This window comes from Haliotis cracherodii, unplaced genomic scaffold (assembly GCF_022045235.1).
Source record: "Haliotis cracherodii isolate W230 unplaced genomic scaffold, xgHalCrac1.p SCAF_17, whole genome shotgun sequence".
Classification (NCBI taxonomy): Eukaryota; Metazoa; Mollusca; class Gastropoda; order Lepetellida; family Haliotidae; genus Haliotis; species Haliotis cracherodii.
The window spans coordinates 13030257-13047520 of NW_027266272.1; the positions used below are offsets into that span (position 1 = coordinate 13030257).

General features: G+C 41.7%; 1 protein-coding gene across 2 annotated transcripts; it reads right to left on the reverse strand.

Moving 5' to 3' along the window:
- Window positions 1-998: 998 nt before the first annotated feature.
- LOC139464400 (leucine-rich repeat-containing protein 46-like) lies at window positions 999-13981 on the reverse strand. Of its 2 annotated transcripts, XM_071245929.1 has the most exons (8): window positions 13843-13981; window positions 10732-10822; window positions 9631-9742; window positions 6966-7122; window positions 6001-6070; window positions 5097-5260; window positions 3625-3736; window positions 999-2796 (listed from the first exon to the last, which is right to left on the reverse strand). In XM_071245929.1, the coding sequence occupies exons 1-8, from the start codon at window positions 13886-13888 to the stop codon at window positions 2676-2678; spliced, it is 873 nt and encodes a 290-aa protein (XP_071102030.1). In that variant the 5' UTR covers window positions 13889-13981; the 3' UTR covers window positions 999-2675. The 2 variants fall into 2 exon arrangements, with proteins under 2 accessions (XP_071102030.1, XP_071102032.1); XM_071245931.1 differs by lacking the exon at window positions 999-2796 and having other exon boundaries at window positions 2869-3736.
- Window positions 13982-17264: the final 3283 nt, after the last annotated feature.

A 17264-nucleotide genomic window follows, 5' to 3' on the forward strand; every position in this document is an offset into this window, starting at 1 on the left:
TACTTTACACCAACGTTGCTGAACTTCACCGGATTTGAGGCCTGTGTGTGTTGTCCAGGGAACCATGTGCCATAGCTTTAAACAGTATTTAAGTTGTATCATGATATGTCAGCTTGATGTGGGAGGAAGGTCTGAAGAGATGAAGGTCTCAGATGCTTGCCGCTAAATATAGCAGGGTATGCTGCTGACAAACCTGGAAAAAATCAAGGCGTTTCTTCATATTTGATTGTTTATTTGCCACACTCAGCAATATTCCAGCTATATGATGGCGGTGTGTAAATAATCAAGTCTGGACCAGACAATCTGGTAATTGACATGTGTATCGATCTGCAATTGGGATACGATAAAATTCGTCAACCAAGTCCGCGAGCCTGACCACCCGATCCCGTCAGTTGCCTTTTACGACAAGTATGGGTTACTGAAGACCTATTTGAACTGAGCTCTTCATGGGTCCTTCGTATTAGAACCCACAGTCACAGGTTCCTGCCATGTCAAAGGGATGCAGCTCTGCACAATAAAATTGTGGCACCTCAGATGATTGGCCACCGGTGACTTCAGTGCCTTTTGGACACCTCTGAAACCACTAGGCTTATGCAGCTGAAATTTGTATCTGATTACAGCATCAGTCCGAGTGTCTCTAGGTGGCACGGGTGGCCAAGTCACCTTAGGCGCCGTGATTCGCCTTGCAAAGTTGTGTCCCTTGGGCACGCCAGAAACCTATGATTAGGGGTTCGAATCCCAGTTCGCCCCGATTATGTTTCTAGGTTTGTCAGCACCATACCCGTGCTCGTGGGTTTCACCGAAGTGGTAAACGTCTGAGACCTGTATGATTTTGGGCTTTCCTCCCACATTAAGCTGTCACGCTGAGATATAACTGAAATACTGTTAAAAGGGGCATTAAACCCAACTCACTCAGCTAGTGTCTCAAAACTTTGTTTTCAGAATCCAAATATGGAGTAAAACAGAAAAAATACAACAAAACAGATACAATACCTTTATTTAAAAGTGAAAAAAATAAACATGTTGGCAGTTATACCATGCTTCAAGTACATACAGTCATATGTATAACACATTAGGGCCTTGTTCTTGCATATAATACAGATCTATATGCCCACATAACATGAACAGAGAATTCTATCTCCTTTAAGAAGGTCAATCAGAACCAGTATAAGAGCTTATTGCATGAATCTCCTGAGAATGAGTGATGATAAGGCCTCTTCATCCTCTGTATCTGCAACCTACACTGACCGCTGGATCCATTCATGTGGTTCTCGTGAACTCCCCCGTGGGCCACCCGTGCCCCCAAAATGTCAATGAAAATCAAGGGCAGGTAATTTGAGATCGCAAGAACGACAGGAATGGATCAGGCGGTCAGTGGAAGTTTGTCAAAATGCAAACCCTGCAGATATAGACACTGTGGACTCATGGGTCAACTGAACTTGCCAGTTATAAAAATTATTTAAGACATTTAAACATTTTCAAAAATTCAATGGAAATTTTCTTTTATGAACTTTTTTTCATTTTGGACTTCCGAATGTCGTAAATCTTGTCAGGAAAGTATTCAGATTAACATTATTTCCTTGTAGACACTTGTAACACTGAAAGAGATTCTCAGATTTTGAGTGAAAAACAACTGATATATTTTGATAGGTGCAATATGTGCTGACGTCCCATCACCAGTATTTAACACTTTGTGGTAATATAGTAACTGTTTGGTGACAATATACAGTATATTTCATGCAGTGATAAAACTTTGCTTACTTCAAGCACTTGGGGCTGAAAAGAACCTGCTCATTTCTGATGATTAATGGAATTTTGTCTTTTTAAACATAACAAACATGGAATTTTAAACCAACATTGAACTATAATGGAATGGTAATGAATATATATATTTAAATAAATAAAAGTAAGTAAATCCATATGATAAGTGTAAACACTTCTCAAAATAAAGCTTGTCATCATATATCAGAATAATAAATAATTATGCTTTTGTTGACAATGGAGGGATTTTTTTAAAGGCATCAAACACAATAAATATCACATGGCCTTTGTTTTCTGAATTTATGATTTTTAAGATCGGCAGACCAAGAAAACAAAATATACGACCTTACAACAAAGGGACAGATCGTAGTTCCTTTAAGTCTCAGTAGAAGTACCTTTGCCCATGCAATAGAGATCGTGATATTTGGGGTTATTGTTATGATATATCTGAAAAGTTATACTGATATAATGGTCTTGGACTATATATATATTGTTGACACCCACCATCTTCAAACACCTCCCCTCCCTCACCCCAAAATACATGTACCATTTTTCCATGACCACCCCCTCCCAGTGACCAGACCCTATAATGTTCAAATTAATAATTTAATATTTGATAAAATAAAATAGAACCCTCCTTTTTTCACGTTCCCCTCCATATAGTTGTGGTACATGTTTGTTCACAACCCCTCCTCTTTCCCTGTCATTTTTTCATGACAGCTCCCCCACTCCCATCTCCCCAAGGCAAGGGTGTCCAGAAGCCTTTTTATCAAAGTCTTGTTTCCACCCTTGCCACATCAAGCCCACTTTCCTGTGCTACATATGATTGGACTATCGCACATATCAATAGTCCAATCAGAGAACGTTTCACAAAATCAACATCCACGACCGGTATACCTTCATATGAAAGTGATTTACCGTTGTCTGTCTTTGTTGATATGTGATCTACACGAGGTGGCACTCCAGGGCCGAGCCAAGAAAAGTGACCTTGATGTGGCAAGGGTAGAAGCAAGGCTTTGATATAGGCTCCCTCCCCTATAATAAATGACGAGTGTCTTTATTATTGGTTTTTCATTAAAAAAAATTAAATGAGGGGGCACACATTTAAAAAAAATAATTGGATGTTTTTTTTCAACCAACTGTTCAAGACACATGTTTACATCAACTCAACAGATGTAATTCACATGATGCATAAATGTTTGGTTTGACACTTTAAGGTGTATTTTGTAAAGTTAGGACAAAAAGTAAAGAAACACCGCAATTGTATACATATGTTGGTACTTTGGGATCATAAAAAAGTGCACAGCGTGTTCTGTGGTGTGAAGTCAGGTGTTATGTGGTGTGAAGTCAGGTGTTGTGTGGTGTGAAGTCAGGTGTTATGTGGTGTGAAGTCAGGTGTTGTGTGGTGTGAAGTCAGGTGTTGTATGGTATGGTCAGGTGTTGTGTGGTATGGTCAGGTGTTGTGTAGAGATAGGTGTTACATGGTGTTGCGTGGTGTAGAGTCAGGTGTTACATGGTGTTGCGTGGTGTAGAGTCAGGTGTTACATGGTGTTGCGTGGTGTAGAGTCAGGTGTTACATGGTGTTGCGTGGTGTAGAGTCAGGTGTTACATGGTGTTGCGTGGTGTAGAGTCAGGTGTTACATGGTGTTGCGTGGTGTAGAGTCAGGTGTTACATCATGGTGTAGAGTCAGGGGTTGCATCGTTTAGAGTCAGGTGTTGCGGGGTGTTGCATGGTATAGAGTCAGGTGTTGCATGTTTTAGAGTCAGGTGTTGCGGGGTGTTGCGTGGTATAGAGACAGGTGTTGCATGGTTTAGAGTCAGGTGTTGCGGGGTGTGGCTCTAGCACTGGGGGGCAGCTTGTACTTGAGTCGGATGTTGTCCAGCTCCATGTTGTGTCTGCGGTGGTCAGCGAAACTCTCCTCCAGGCGGGTCTGGGATCGCATCAACACCTCGGACGTCAGACTCTGCAGAGGTACTGAGGAGCACAACATCAGAAAGTACAGCAAACTTCAAACTTTTGTGTGAGCTAGTAAGCCTAACTGCCCTCACTCTATATCATCTTGTATAACTGGTTTATATATATCAGGGGTTTCACGTATCATTGGTTAGAATAGGTCTTCAGCAACCTATTCTTGCCATAAGAGGCAATTATGCTTGTTGTAAGAGGCGACTAACGGGATCGGGCTAAGCTCGCTTACTTGGTTGATGCATGTCATCGTATCCCGGTTGTGTGGATCGATACTCATGATGTCAGTCACTGGATTGTCCAGTCCAGATTATTGGATTATTTACTGACCGCCGTCACATAGCTGGAATATTGCTTAATGCAAAGTTAAACAACAAACAAACAAAACTAATCACAGATATATCGCAAATTGAACCTGAAGATACGATACACAAGGCACTAAAAAGACATTATCCACCTCATGCTCCCTGCCTGAGATACAAAGTCCCACATGTTGTGATCATCTTACCATCCACCTCCTGTTGCCTGACTGAGATACAAAGTCCCACATGTTGTGATCATATTACCATCCACCTCCTGTTCCCTGACTGAGATACAAAGTCCCACACGTTGTGATCATCTTACCATCCACCTCTACTCCCTGACTGAGATACAAAGTCCCACACGTTGTGATTACTTACCATCCACCTCCTGTTCCCTGCCTGAGATACAAAGTCCCCCACGTTGTGATCATCTTACCATCCACCTCTACTCCCTGACTGAGATACAAAGTCCCCCACGTTGTGATCATCTTACCATCCACCTCCTGTTCCCTGACTGAGATACAAAGTCCCCCACGTTGTGATCATCTTACCATCCACCTCATGCTCCCTGACTGAGATACAAAGTCCCCCACGTTGTGATCATCTTACCATCCACCTCTACTCCCTGACTGAGATACAAAGTCCCCCACGTTGTGATCATCTTACCATCCACCTCTACTCCCTGCCAGAGATACAAAGTCCCCCACGTTGTGATCATCTTACCATCCACCTCTACTCCCTGACTGAGATACAAAGTCCCCCACGTTGTGATCATCTTACCATCCACCTCATGCTCCCTGCCTAAGATACAAAGTCCCCCACGTTGTGATCATCTTACCATCCACCTCTACTCCCTGCCTGAGATACAAAGTCCCCCACGTTGTGATCATCTTACCATCCACCTCTACTCCCTGCCTGAGATACAAAGTCCCCCACGTTGTGATCATCTTACCATCCACCTCATGCTCCCTGCCTAAGATACAAAGTCCCCCACGTTGTGATCATCTTACCATCCACCTCTACTCCCTGCCTGAGATACAAAGTCCCCCACGTTGTATTCATCTTACCATCCACCTCATGCTCCCTCATCATCCTGCGTCTAGGCTCCTCTTCTGTCTCATCCGAGTCCTCCTCACTGGACAGTTGGTAGCCTGCCTCCTCCCGCTCGTCCCGAGTGATGTCCACATTGTCCAGCTGCTGCAGATTGTGCAGGTCCTGAATAATGCAGCCTCTGGAGAAAAGTATGATACATATTTGTCAGGCCACTCTTTAAAGGTCAATGTTGGAGTCACTGGGGTTCCAGGGACAGAGAGAGACCCTTATGGAAGTGCCCTGGCCTTTGTCAACACAAGCATGACTGTTTTGGGCTACAATATCAATCACTGGATATTTACATGCTGTCGTCATGCAGATGGAATATTGCTGAGTATGCTGTTGAACAAACAAACAAACTCCATCGATCCAGTTCTGCTTCAGTAAACACCACAGTATTTCATTCATTTTAAGCTTAAAGAAGGAGTAACATCTAATGTTAAGCCACAAAACATAATTCAGAATTTACTCAATTTTTAACCCACCGATAAGCTGATAGCATATTTCACCCAAAAATTATTTTCGGAACAAGGACCCACTGACCTTATATAAAACATGGCAGTCAATATAAAGTTTGTTGTTCCTGAAATTGATAGGATGCATAGATGTTCAACAGTAGTCCCACTTGATTCATCAAGTTTGCATTGCTGAAAGCAACAGCAGTGTTGCAGGCTCTCCTCCCACGTAACTATGTTAATATATTATGCGAGCCTAAATGTAGTGGAGCAGAAAACTTTAAAAACATAGAATTGCTTTTTCCCCCAACCTACCTGTAGGCATTTTCCTGTAAAAAATCTGCACAGCAAGTGTAAAAGTGCTGCTTTATGTACATGATTAATGTAGGTTGTACAAAGTAGATGAAACACGTATACATCTCACCTGTAGTCTGGCATCCGAGTACATGGGTTCCCAGACAAGTTCAGCAGCATCAGAGACTGGGGGAATTCATCTGAAACAGTCATCAATTTTGAGAGCTCCAGATAAGCTTTTGGTGTTGTGGGTATTTTACCCATGCATTTTAAAATCACAGGGTATCAGTAATTCTATCGGGGTATTCAAATTTTTGTTACCCACTAGTCTTTACACATGTGGGTATTTAAGTTAAATATTTCAAAACACTATTCATCCAGTCCCTGCAAAATGGTGTCGTGTGGGTTCGAGAGCTTTGTAGGACTAAAAAATACCACGATTATTCCACAAGTAAGTGTGATGGCAAATGATCATGATGTAACTGTCATTGTGGAGTTTAGCAAGGTTGACGGAATGCCTGTTTATAATTTCAAAATAAGTTTATGATTTGCAAATCGAATACGCAGGGTTACTTCACAATATTTTGATGATAGTCACAAGTTTTATTTTTGTAGCGTATCTGTAATGTTCTTTGCTTTTTTGATACAGTTGGATTTTATTTTACTGAGTATTTCTGCATTTCTGATGCGTATTTTACGCAGATACACAGCTTATCTGGAGCTCTGATATTCTTATGAAACAATGTTAGGAACACAGGTCATCTGTGACACAGAAATATACGTCCAGTAGGCACACGTGAATAGAATGGACACAGAAAAAAATATATATTGTGTCCCAAACATGCACAATAAGATTCATTGTTCCATAAGACAAGAAATATAAAGGTTCTGTAATTAAAATATGAATTAAATCTCTACTGGACCCTCATATTTATGGTAAGGCCGATTGAAATTAGTAGCTGGGAGTCCTCTGACCCCTAGATTTAAAGGTCAAGGTAAAACCCTGCATCAGTGTAATGACCGTGTGAAACAACAAAGCCACAGTCAATATTATTTTCCTTTCGGAAATATCTTTGGGCTAGGATGGCATCTTACCGATGTCAAACTGTGCTATGCGGTTGTCCGAGAGGTCAAGGAAGAGCAGCTTGGAGAGTTTGTTGAGGTTCTCCACCCTCTCCAGGAGGTTGCCGGCCAGTGTCAGGAACTGCAGGTTCTTCAGGCAGTCCAGGTTGTTGATCCGTGTGATCCTGTTCTGGAAGCAGGGACAACTGTCTAAATGAAGCCAGCTTTACTCCAACGTGTGCCAAGAGTTCAGTTAATCTTGTCAGGGAAACAAAAGATTTTGACATGAGGGATCATAAACACACTATATGATCCTGACACGAACAAGATTTTCTATCTAAAGACAAACTTGAACTTCTGTGGAGGGAGTGACTGAGGTGGGGAATAATGTCACTGAGGCTATAACGTCACCGTGTCCATGATGTCACAGTGTATATCATGTCACTGTGAACATGTGACTGAGACTGTGATGTCAAAGTGTCTATGATGTCACTGTGTCAATGATGTCACTGAGTCCATGATGACACTGAGTCCATTATGTCACTGAGTCCATGATGTCACTGAGTCCATGTGACTGAGATCACGATATCACTGAGTCCATGATGTCACTGAGTCCATGATGTCATTGAGTCCATGTGACTGAGTTCATGATGTCACTGAGTCCATGATATCACTGAGTCCATGATATCACTGAGTCCATGATGTCACTGTGTCTATTATGACCATGTGACTGAGACTGTGATGTCACTGAGTCAATGATGTCACTGAGTCCATGTGACTGCGTTCATGATGTCACTGAGTCCATGATATCACTGTGTCTATTATGTCATTGAGTCCATGATGTCACTGTGTCTATTACGTCCATGTGACTGAGACTGTGATGTCACTGAGTCAATGATGTCACTGAGTCCATGTGACTGCCTTCATGATGTCACTGAGTCCATGATATCACTGTGTCTATTATGTCATTGAGTCCATGATGTCACTGTGTCTATTACGTCCATGTGACTGAGACTGTGATGTCACTGAGTCCATGATGTCACTGAGTCCATGTGACTGACTCCATGATGTCACTGACTCCATGATGTCACTGAGTCCATGATGTCACTGAGTCCATGATGTCACTGAGTCCATGTGACTGAGTCCATGATGTCACTGAGTCCATGATGTCAATGAGTTCATGATGTGACTGAGTTCATGATATCACTGAGCCCATGATGTCACTGTGTCTATTATGTCCATTTGATGGAGACTGTGATGTCACTGAGTCCATGATGTCACTGAGTCCATGTGACTGAGTCCATGATGTCACTGAGTCCATGATGTCACTGAGTCCATGATGTGACTGCGTTCATGATGTCACTGAGTCCATGTGACTGACTCCATGATGTCACTGAGTCCATGTGACTGAGTCCATGATGTCACCGAGTCCATGATGTCATTGAGTCCATGATGTCACTGTGTCTATTACGTCCATGTGACTGAGACTGTGATGTCACTGAGTCCATGATGTCACTAAGTCCATGATGAGACTGAGTCCATGATGTCACTGAGTCCATGATGTCACTGAGTCCATGATGTGATTGAGTCCATGATGTGACTGAGTCCATGATGTCACTGAGTCCATGTGACTGAGTTCATGATATCACTGAGTCCATGATGTCACTGTGTCTATTACGTCCATGTGACTGAGTCCATGATGTCACTGAGTCCATGATGTCACTGAGTTTATGATGTGACTGAGTCCATGTGACTGAGTTCATGATATCACTGAGTCCATGATGTCACTGTGTCTATTACGTCCATGTGACTGAGTCCATGATGTCACTGAGTCCATGTGACTGAGTCCATGATGTGACTGAGTCCATGATGTCACTGAGTCCATGATGTCACAGAGTTCATGATGTGACTGAGTCCATGTGACTGAGTTCATGATGTCACTGAGTCCATGATGTCACAGAGTTCATGATGTCACTGAGTCCATGTGACTGACTCCATGATGTCACTGAGTCCATGTTACTGAGTCCATGATGTCACTGAGTCCATGATGTCATTGAGTCCATGATGTCACTGTGTCTATTACGTCCATGTGACTGAGACTGTGATGTCACTGAGTCCATGATGTCACTAAGTCCATGATGAGACTGAGTCCATGATGTCACTGAGTCCATGATGTCACTGAGTCCATGATGTCACTGAGCCCATGTGACTGAGTCCATGATGTCACTGAGTCCATGATGTCACTCTTTACCATGTTTACAAAGAACCATGATAACTTATATAAGTATTACTCTAATCTTGATTTCATGGAATAAACATCCCCCTACAGCTATCATCAAATATGATGAAATATCTTTGTAATGCTCATTCCTAGTGAGGGAGTGGGGCTATGGGGGGCCCATTCGTCGGAGGCTCTGCAATTTTCTGTGCAGAGTAGTGTCCCTTGGGCACGCCAGAAACCTATGATCGTTGGTTCGAATCTTGGTTCACCCCCATTGTGTTCTAGGTTTGTCAGCACACCCATGCTTGCGAGTTTCATCAAAGTAGTAAAGATTTGAGACTTGCATCACTTCGGGTTTTCCACCCACATCAAGCTGACACGCTGTGATATAACTAGATTACTGTTAAACCCAACTCACTCACTCACATTCACTCATCCCTTGTATTTAAAGGTCCTGTGTCCATATGATAAACTCACCTGCTGGAGATACACATTAGTGACTTTATCACTGAGAAGCTCCAGACTGTCAATATGACTGATGTTTTCACGGTCAAGTCGAACATGTGTGATCTCACAAAGGGCTGTTAGGCTGTGAACAGGACATAATGATAGGGTTTATGTCAAAAATAAATCAAAGCAATGATATATATCTAAAGGATTTGGGGGCACGATTTACACATCCTCATGGCATGATCTGCAAAAGCTCTTTAACATACTACATAACATCTTCCCGAGGCAGGCGAATCCACTAGCCTATATCAAAGCCTAGCATCTTCCCAAGGCAACCTCATCCACTAGCCTGTTTCAAAGCCTAGCATCTTCCCGAGGCAAGCATATCCACTAGCCTGTATCAAAGACTAGCATCTTCCCGAGGCAAGCATATCCACTAGCCTGTATCAAAGCCTAGCATCTTCCCGAGTCAAGCTCATCCACTAGCCTGTATCAAAGACTAGCATCTTCCCAAGGCAAGTGTATCCACTAGCCTGTATCAAAGCCTAGCATCTTCCTGAGGCAAGCATATCCACTAGCCTGTATCAAAACCAAGGACCTTCCCGAGGCAAGTGTATCCACTTGCCTGTATCAAAGCCTAGCATCTTCCCGAGGCAAGCTCATCCACTAGCCTACATCAAAGCCTATTTGTTACATTTGATCACTTTCTAAGTTGCATTGTATGATCATTATTACCATGCCTACTATTATTACTATGTCCACTATCATTACCATGCCTACTATTATTACCATGTCTACTATTATTACCATGTCTACTATTATTACCATGCCTACTATTATTACCATGCCTACTATTATTACCATGCCTACTATTATTACTATGTCTACTATTATTACCATGCCTACTTTTACCATGCCTACTATTATTACTATGTCTACTATCATGACCATGCCTACTAGTATTACCATGCCTACTTGTATTACCATGCCTACTATCATTACCATGTCTACTATTATTACCATGTCTACTATTATTACCATGCCTTCTATTATTACCATGCCTACTATTATTACCATGCTTACCATGTTTACTAATGTTACAGCCAAGAACAGACAAAAGATACTTACATTTTCTCCTGGTCCCATGAAGTAGTAGCCTCTGGTGGAAGATGTCGGGTGACTAGGAGATGCAAGGACAGGCGCTGAGTTTTCTTTTCTTCTAAATAAACAGACACAAGGGTGATGAACAAGGAAGATCTACACCTGATGGGTGATGGGGAGAGAAATCAATGGTATCACTGAGTATCACTAAGCATGTTTATTTTCCGCCCAAATTTAGTTTCAGTAAAAATATCAGAATTTAAAGCTGCAGTGAAAATGTTCATGACAACTGAAATTTCTTGACATGTATATGTAACCACGGTAACACCGCTATGCACCTCCTCCAAAGGAACAAATGTTGATAGTAAAGGTTCCACCAGAAACTTATATACATACTGAACCAGATCTTGTTTACAGAGAACCCTGTTTTCGAGTGACACCTGTTTCGAGTGATACCTGTTTTGGAGTGACACCTGTTTTTGAATGACACCTGTTTTCGAATGGCACCTGTTTTCAAGTGACACCTGTTTTTGAGTGACACCTGTTTTCGAACAGCAATATTGACAGTGATTTGTCCTGTTATGAGAATGACGTCAAAGCTGTTGACTTGACAGTGCACACTTCCAGTGGTGTCTTCCCAATGTGCCCACAGTCCCATTCTGCCTATAGTAAAATCATAAAATGATACAGATGCTGTGATAGGAAATAAACTGATCCATACTCAGACAACGAAACACAATGGCACTATGGGAAACACTTGTGAAATTAAATAAAACCATAACACATAATGAAAGTCACGGATGTATTATACTTAAAATATAACACAGAAGTAAAATATAACAACAATTTTGGCAATACTTTCACATTCAATCAATTAACCACAAGCAAATCATGGACAGTTATTGTCCAAATTTGACGCTGATCTGATGAAATCACCAACAGTGATGCACTGACCTTTGCACCCTGAATGAGGCATCTTCCCGAGGCAGGAAAGTTAACAGACTATAAAAGTCCAGTTTCCACCCTTGCCAAACTAGGCTGGGATAATCGAGTTACATTTTGGCTGGATTAACGAGTCTGTGCATAGTCCAATCAAATTCGCGAACTGAAATCGAAATCCGGTTCGTAAACTGTCATGCAGGGTTCGGTCGATTGCAGGATTTGCAAAGCTTGTGCATCGCAAACTCGTTGTCAACAGTTATTTTCCACATCTCTTCATGATTTTAATCAAGGTGCTCACGTGATTTGATATACTTCGCAAAGCAAGAACCGTTTTATCACAAAATAGATCTTAATGGTCGATCAGATCGTCTTGACATGGCGCCACCATTTTGTTCTAAGCAAATGCATGTTGTTACGAGAGGTGGAATCTGATTGGTCCATATGGGAGAGGCATAGAATGGACATAACTCGTCATAGCCACTGGTGGCGCTACGAACGAGCCCAGGAATTCCAGCCTAGTTCGGCAAGGGTGGAAACTGGACTTTTAAAGTCAGTTAACGCTCTTGCCTCGGGAAGATGGAATGAGGAGGAGTTTTGGAGTTTTACGACCGCTTCTGCCATGTCTGCCATAGATAATGTCACAGTCGCAGTCGGGGTCAGGTGGGGGGTAAGTTAAATCCTGAACAAGGGGGAATAGGATGTTAACGCCTGACCTAAAAAACAATAATTTGAATGACTTGTCAACATCTAACTTTATACTTTTCAACGTGATGGGATTAAAATAAAGGAAGTGATATACATTGACCCAATTTACTAAGTCTAATGTTAACTGCATGTATCTCTAAAAGAAAATACAGTTTCAACAGTCATATGTATTAACATCTCTGCTCAGCGTTATCAAAGCTCCTGCCTAGAGGGTGCACAGGTTCGGCCTGTCAACACTGGGTTCATTTAAAGCACTGTACACCAGTCAGAACAGTCCGTCATCATTCAGAAGATTGGGGTGGCACGGGTGGCCCAGTCGTCTAAGGCGCCGCGATTCGCTGTGCAGAGTTGCGTCCCTTAGGCACGCCGGAAACCTATGATTGTGGGTTCGAATCCCGGTTCGCCCCGATTATGTTTCTAGGTTTGTCAGCACCATACCCGTGCTCTCGGGTTTACCGAAGTGGTAATCGTCTGAGACCTGCATCACTTCGGTCTTTCCTCCCACATTAAGCTGACACGCTGTGATATGACTGGAATACTGTTAAAAGCGGTGTTAAACCCAACTCACTCACTCACTCAGAAGATTGGTGCCAGTGTCATGATAATCGTGGTAATGGGAAGTGTACACTATACACTAGTGTGAACACTATAATTTGACAAATATTCATATTTTGTGAATTGGTCTCATACTTTCAGTGACTTTCTGAGTATTAATGCTGACCTACGAGAATTATGTTGAGAAATGTGCACCAAAACACACCTGTTTATTCATGGAAACCCTGCTAAAGAACATAACCAATCGGGTGTATCGAAAATGGGTGACGTCTGTGCAGTGGAAGTTTACAGGCGAGGTATGGCGGTCATGCCTTTTATTGGGGATTGTTTTTCTTTCAGAATGTAGCTGAATTTTATTGCCGAAGACATCACCTACTGGTACGAAGCAGATTCACTCATCCCTCGAAATATCAGCAATACCATCTTAACTGTTCGAAATTAGGGTACGTCAGGATATATCAGCAATTGTACAAAATGCCCCTCCAATGCTTCAAAAACCTAGATCTAGTCGCCTTTCCTGAAATGCAAAATCATGAATGTGATGTGATAGTAGCTCTTCATCGTATTGTTGTTAACATGCCTCCTGTCATCAATTTATAATATTACTGTCATTTTTTATGCACACAATTACCCTGTTTAGATTAGTCATTGATAAGATGGGCCTACCTTTTGTGATTGGCTATTTACTGTCTTATACTTGGTCAAAACAGAGGTGTAACGTAGGCTCTCGTCATCAAATGCTCCATACACAAACAAGGCTTGCCCAGGGGAGAGAATGTAGGCTAGTAGCATTCCACTTTGTCTAACAGAGATGTTGCTAGACCAACAGTGATAACGCGTGCATATTTGTTGGTGTAAAATTAAACGCAGCAACACTCATTTTCAACAAAATCGGAGCAATTTTGCATTTTCCTACAAAATCAGATAAGCACTCACTTTTGAAAACATCAAACGTCTGAAGATCAGCCTCGTCATCTTCCATGATTAGGTTATCTACGTATCATCAGTCAAGCGTACTAGATCTAGAGTTGTGATTACTGTATCTGCAAAAATACTTGCTTGTTTTGTTTTCAGACTCGACAACAAACAAGAGTGCTCTCCCTTCCTTTCCTGCACAAGCTCCTTCCCAGCGCGTGACTCGTTGCAAGATCGCCTGGGATTGCTTGCGTCGCGTACCAGCAGTGGAACCAGTTTACCTGGATTTACAGCCGGTGATTTTGCTGTGTATGAACTGACTCATTCATATTATGGACGGAGGAAGACCTGTATTTTGTGACAAAAGTATAGCTGTCGATAGAGTTTGGCAAACGTTTCATTTAGTGGCAAGCATCATGCACGGTTCCCTTTTGAACTGTTGAAATAGTTTGAATTTAAAGAAAAGAGTGAGTGAGTGCGTACGGTTTTTTTGCCACTTTTAGCAATATTCCAGCAATATCACGGCGGGGGACACCAGAAATGGGCTTCACACATTGTACACAGGTCGGGAATCGAACCCGGGTCTTCGGCGTGACGAGCGAACGCTTTAACCACTAGCTTACCCGCCCGCCCCTTTAAAGATAAGGAAAGAATTTAATGTTATATAGGTCTAGTTGAATATAAAACCAGTAAACGCAGGAGGCTCCTTAGGGTTCGGTCTTAGGGACGTTATAATTTTTAATATTCATAAATGATACACACACACACACACACACACACACACACACACACACACACACACAAATGTAGTTATACAGGAATAGAGAAGTCTGTTATGTATACAAAAGGGTAGTACACGACAATTGTCGGCGAAGTCAGTGACATAAACAAAACGTGAAGCCAGTAGTATAAATAACAGGATTGTGGCTGATTGGGGTCTTTGATGATACGCCGGGGGAATGTATAATAGCCTTGGTCACGGTTGATGGACATGTAGTTGGTGTCTTTTGATGTTGATGGCTTCTTGTAGTTTTCTGATTTTGAAGTCTTTGAGGTTGGTGGTTAAGGCTTTGACTTTTCCCCACTGAATGCTGTGGCTTGGGTTGTCACGGATGTGGTCTGATAGAGCTGATTTAGAGTCATCTTTGGAGACTGTGTACGTAACAGGCTTCTCCACTCCAGTATAACTACATCTGATATCTACTCTACGGTTTAAACATATTGGGCTTCACACATTGTACCCATGTCGGGAATCGAACCCGGGTCTTCGGCGTGACGAGCGAACGCTTTAACCACTAGGCTACCCGACCGCCCCTTCAGTACTGGAACTGAGAATACGAAACTGGGTTGAAGTTAATGATATGCTACACGAAGCACAATCGGGATTTAGAAATGATTATTCCACTACTGACCAACCTTTTGTTCCACAATGTAGATAGAAATAAGTTGAAATATACGTTATTAAATAGAGGTGTTCATGGTAAAATGTTTATTATCCTCAGAAATATGTATGAAAATATAAAAGCATGTGTAAGGGTTGAAGATGTGAAAACAAGTCTTTTTAACACAACAAGTGGTGTTAGACAAGGATGCATGTTAAGTCCTGTTCTTTTTATACTTTTTATAAACGAATTTGTACATGACATGGAAATTCTTGGGCTAAGAGGCATATTTGTGAAAGATAATTTTGATGAAATCATGTTCTTATTATTTGCTGATGATGTCACTCTTACTGACGATTGTGTAATTGGACTGCAGAGAAAACTAGATGCTTTAGATTTATTGTGACAAATGGGGCCTTGAAGATAATTTAGATAAGACAAAAGTCATAGTTTTTATAAATGGTGGTTATCTGAGGAAAACTAGTACTGAGAAATTGTTTTATAAAGGTTCGCAAATTGAAGTTGTATCATATTTCAAATACCTTGGTCTACTATTCTCTTCAAGGCTTGTTTGGACTGTGATACTCTAGCTATTCAAGCAAGGAAAGCGACTTTTCCTGTGTTAAATATGATAAAGAAATTCCCATCTCTCCCATTTTCTACTGCTGTTCCTGCCGTCGCCGTCACCGTTACGAATCTGTTTCGCAGGTGAATGAGCCGTATCTGACCGTCTTCCAGTGGTGTTGTCACTTGGGGTCGTCCGGTTCTAGGCCTGTCCTGTGTCCTCCCTATCTGCCTGTACCATTGAATCAGCCTGGCTACTACCAATGGTGTACAAACAAATCTTCAGGCAGTTTGGACCTGTTTTGTCTCTGTCTTGTGACATTTCTTGTGTGTGCTTTCATCACGTGTGGTTATACCCTGCAGACGAACGCATTTATACAGCTCAGATACACGTGCAGTTTATGCCATAGGCGGGAAACCTGTTTCACCATTTTTTTTTCACCGCACGAGCGCCGTCAAAGGTGGCACGTTTCGGATGAGATGTTTTTTGTACGTGTTCCTGGGCAGTCATATTCCCAATACCCACTTTCCACTAGTTATCGCTGGTTTTTTCCCCGTAAAATTACAAATTGCCAACCTATACTTTCTTTAGCCGCTTAGTTTAGAATGACATCCACCGGCCTGATGAAATTATATCAACCAATCTACTAGAATGATATCAACCGGTCTACTAGAATGATATCAACGGGTCTGCTAGAGTGATATCAACCTGTTTACTAGACTGATATCAACTGGTCTGCAAGATTTATATCAGCCTGTCTGCTAGAATGATATCCACCCGTCTGCTAGAATATCAACAGTCTGCTGTCTGCTAGAATGATTATAACCGTCTGCTGGAATGATATCAATATGTCAATCTGAATGTATCAACATGGCTGCACTCATAATATATAAATTTTATCCCGACGGAATAAAATAAAGTTCACTTACCATTGTGATGCCTCTTTAAGTTAATTTCTATTACTAATTCTCATGTTTAATCACAATGATGCAGCATTGTTCTAAGCCTAAACAAGAGAGATAGAAACATACTTTACATCCCATCATTGTATACGTATTAAATTAGTTTCAGGTACATGTTTCCCCATTGAGCTTAACATACATTTTGCATTCCAACGATCAGCTAGAAAAGCACTTGCCTACGACTATATATATATACTGTCTATCCGTCGTGGTATCTTCCTGCTAAGAAAGAGGTGTGTCAAATTAGTCTTAAACCAATGTTAACAATCTTTCAAGAGGGACGTATACAGTAAGGCAGTTTCAGAGAGTGAGTGAGTGAGTGAGGTGTGACAGAGAGAGTGGGCTTTTGCAGTTTGATCAGTATTTCAGTTACATTATGGCTTGATTAGTTAAATGTGGAAGGATGCAAGCCTTAAATGTTACCATTTTGGTGGAACTTAAGAGCACACAAAGGGTACTGACAAAGCCAAAAGTCCTTGTCAGAATCCAATCACAGGATCCTATCACGTCTAAGGGACGCAACTCTTCATTGCA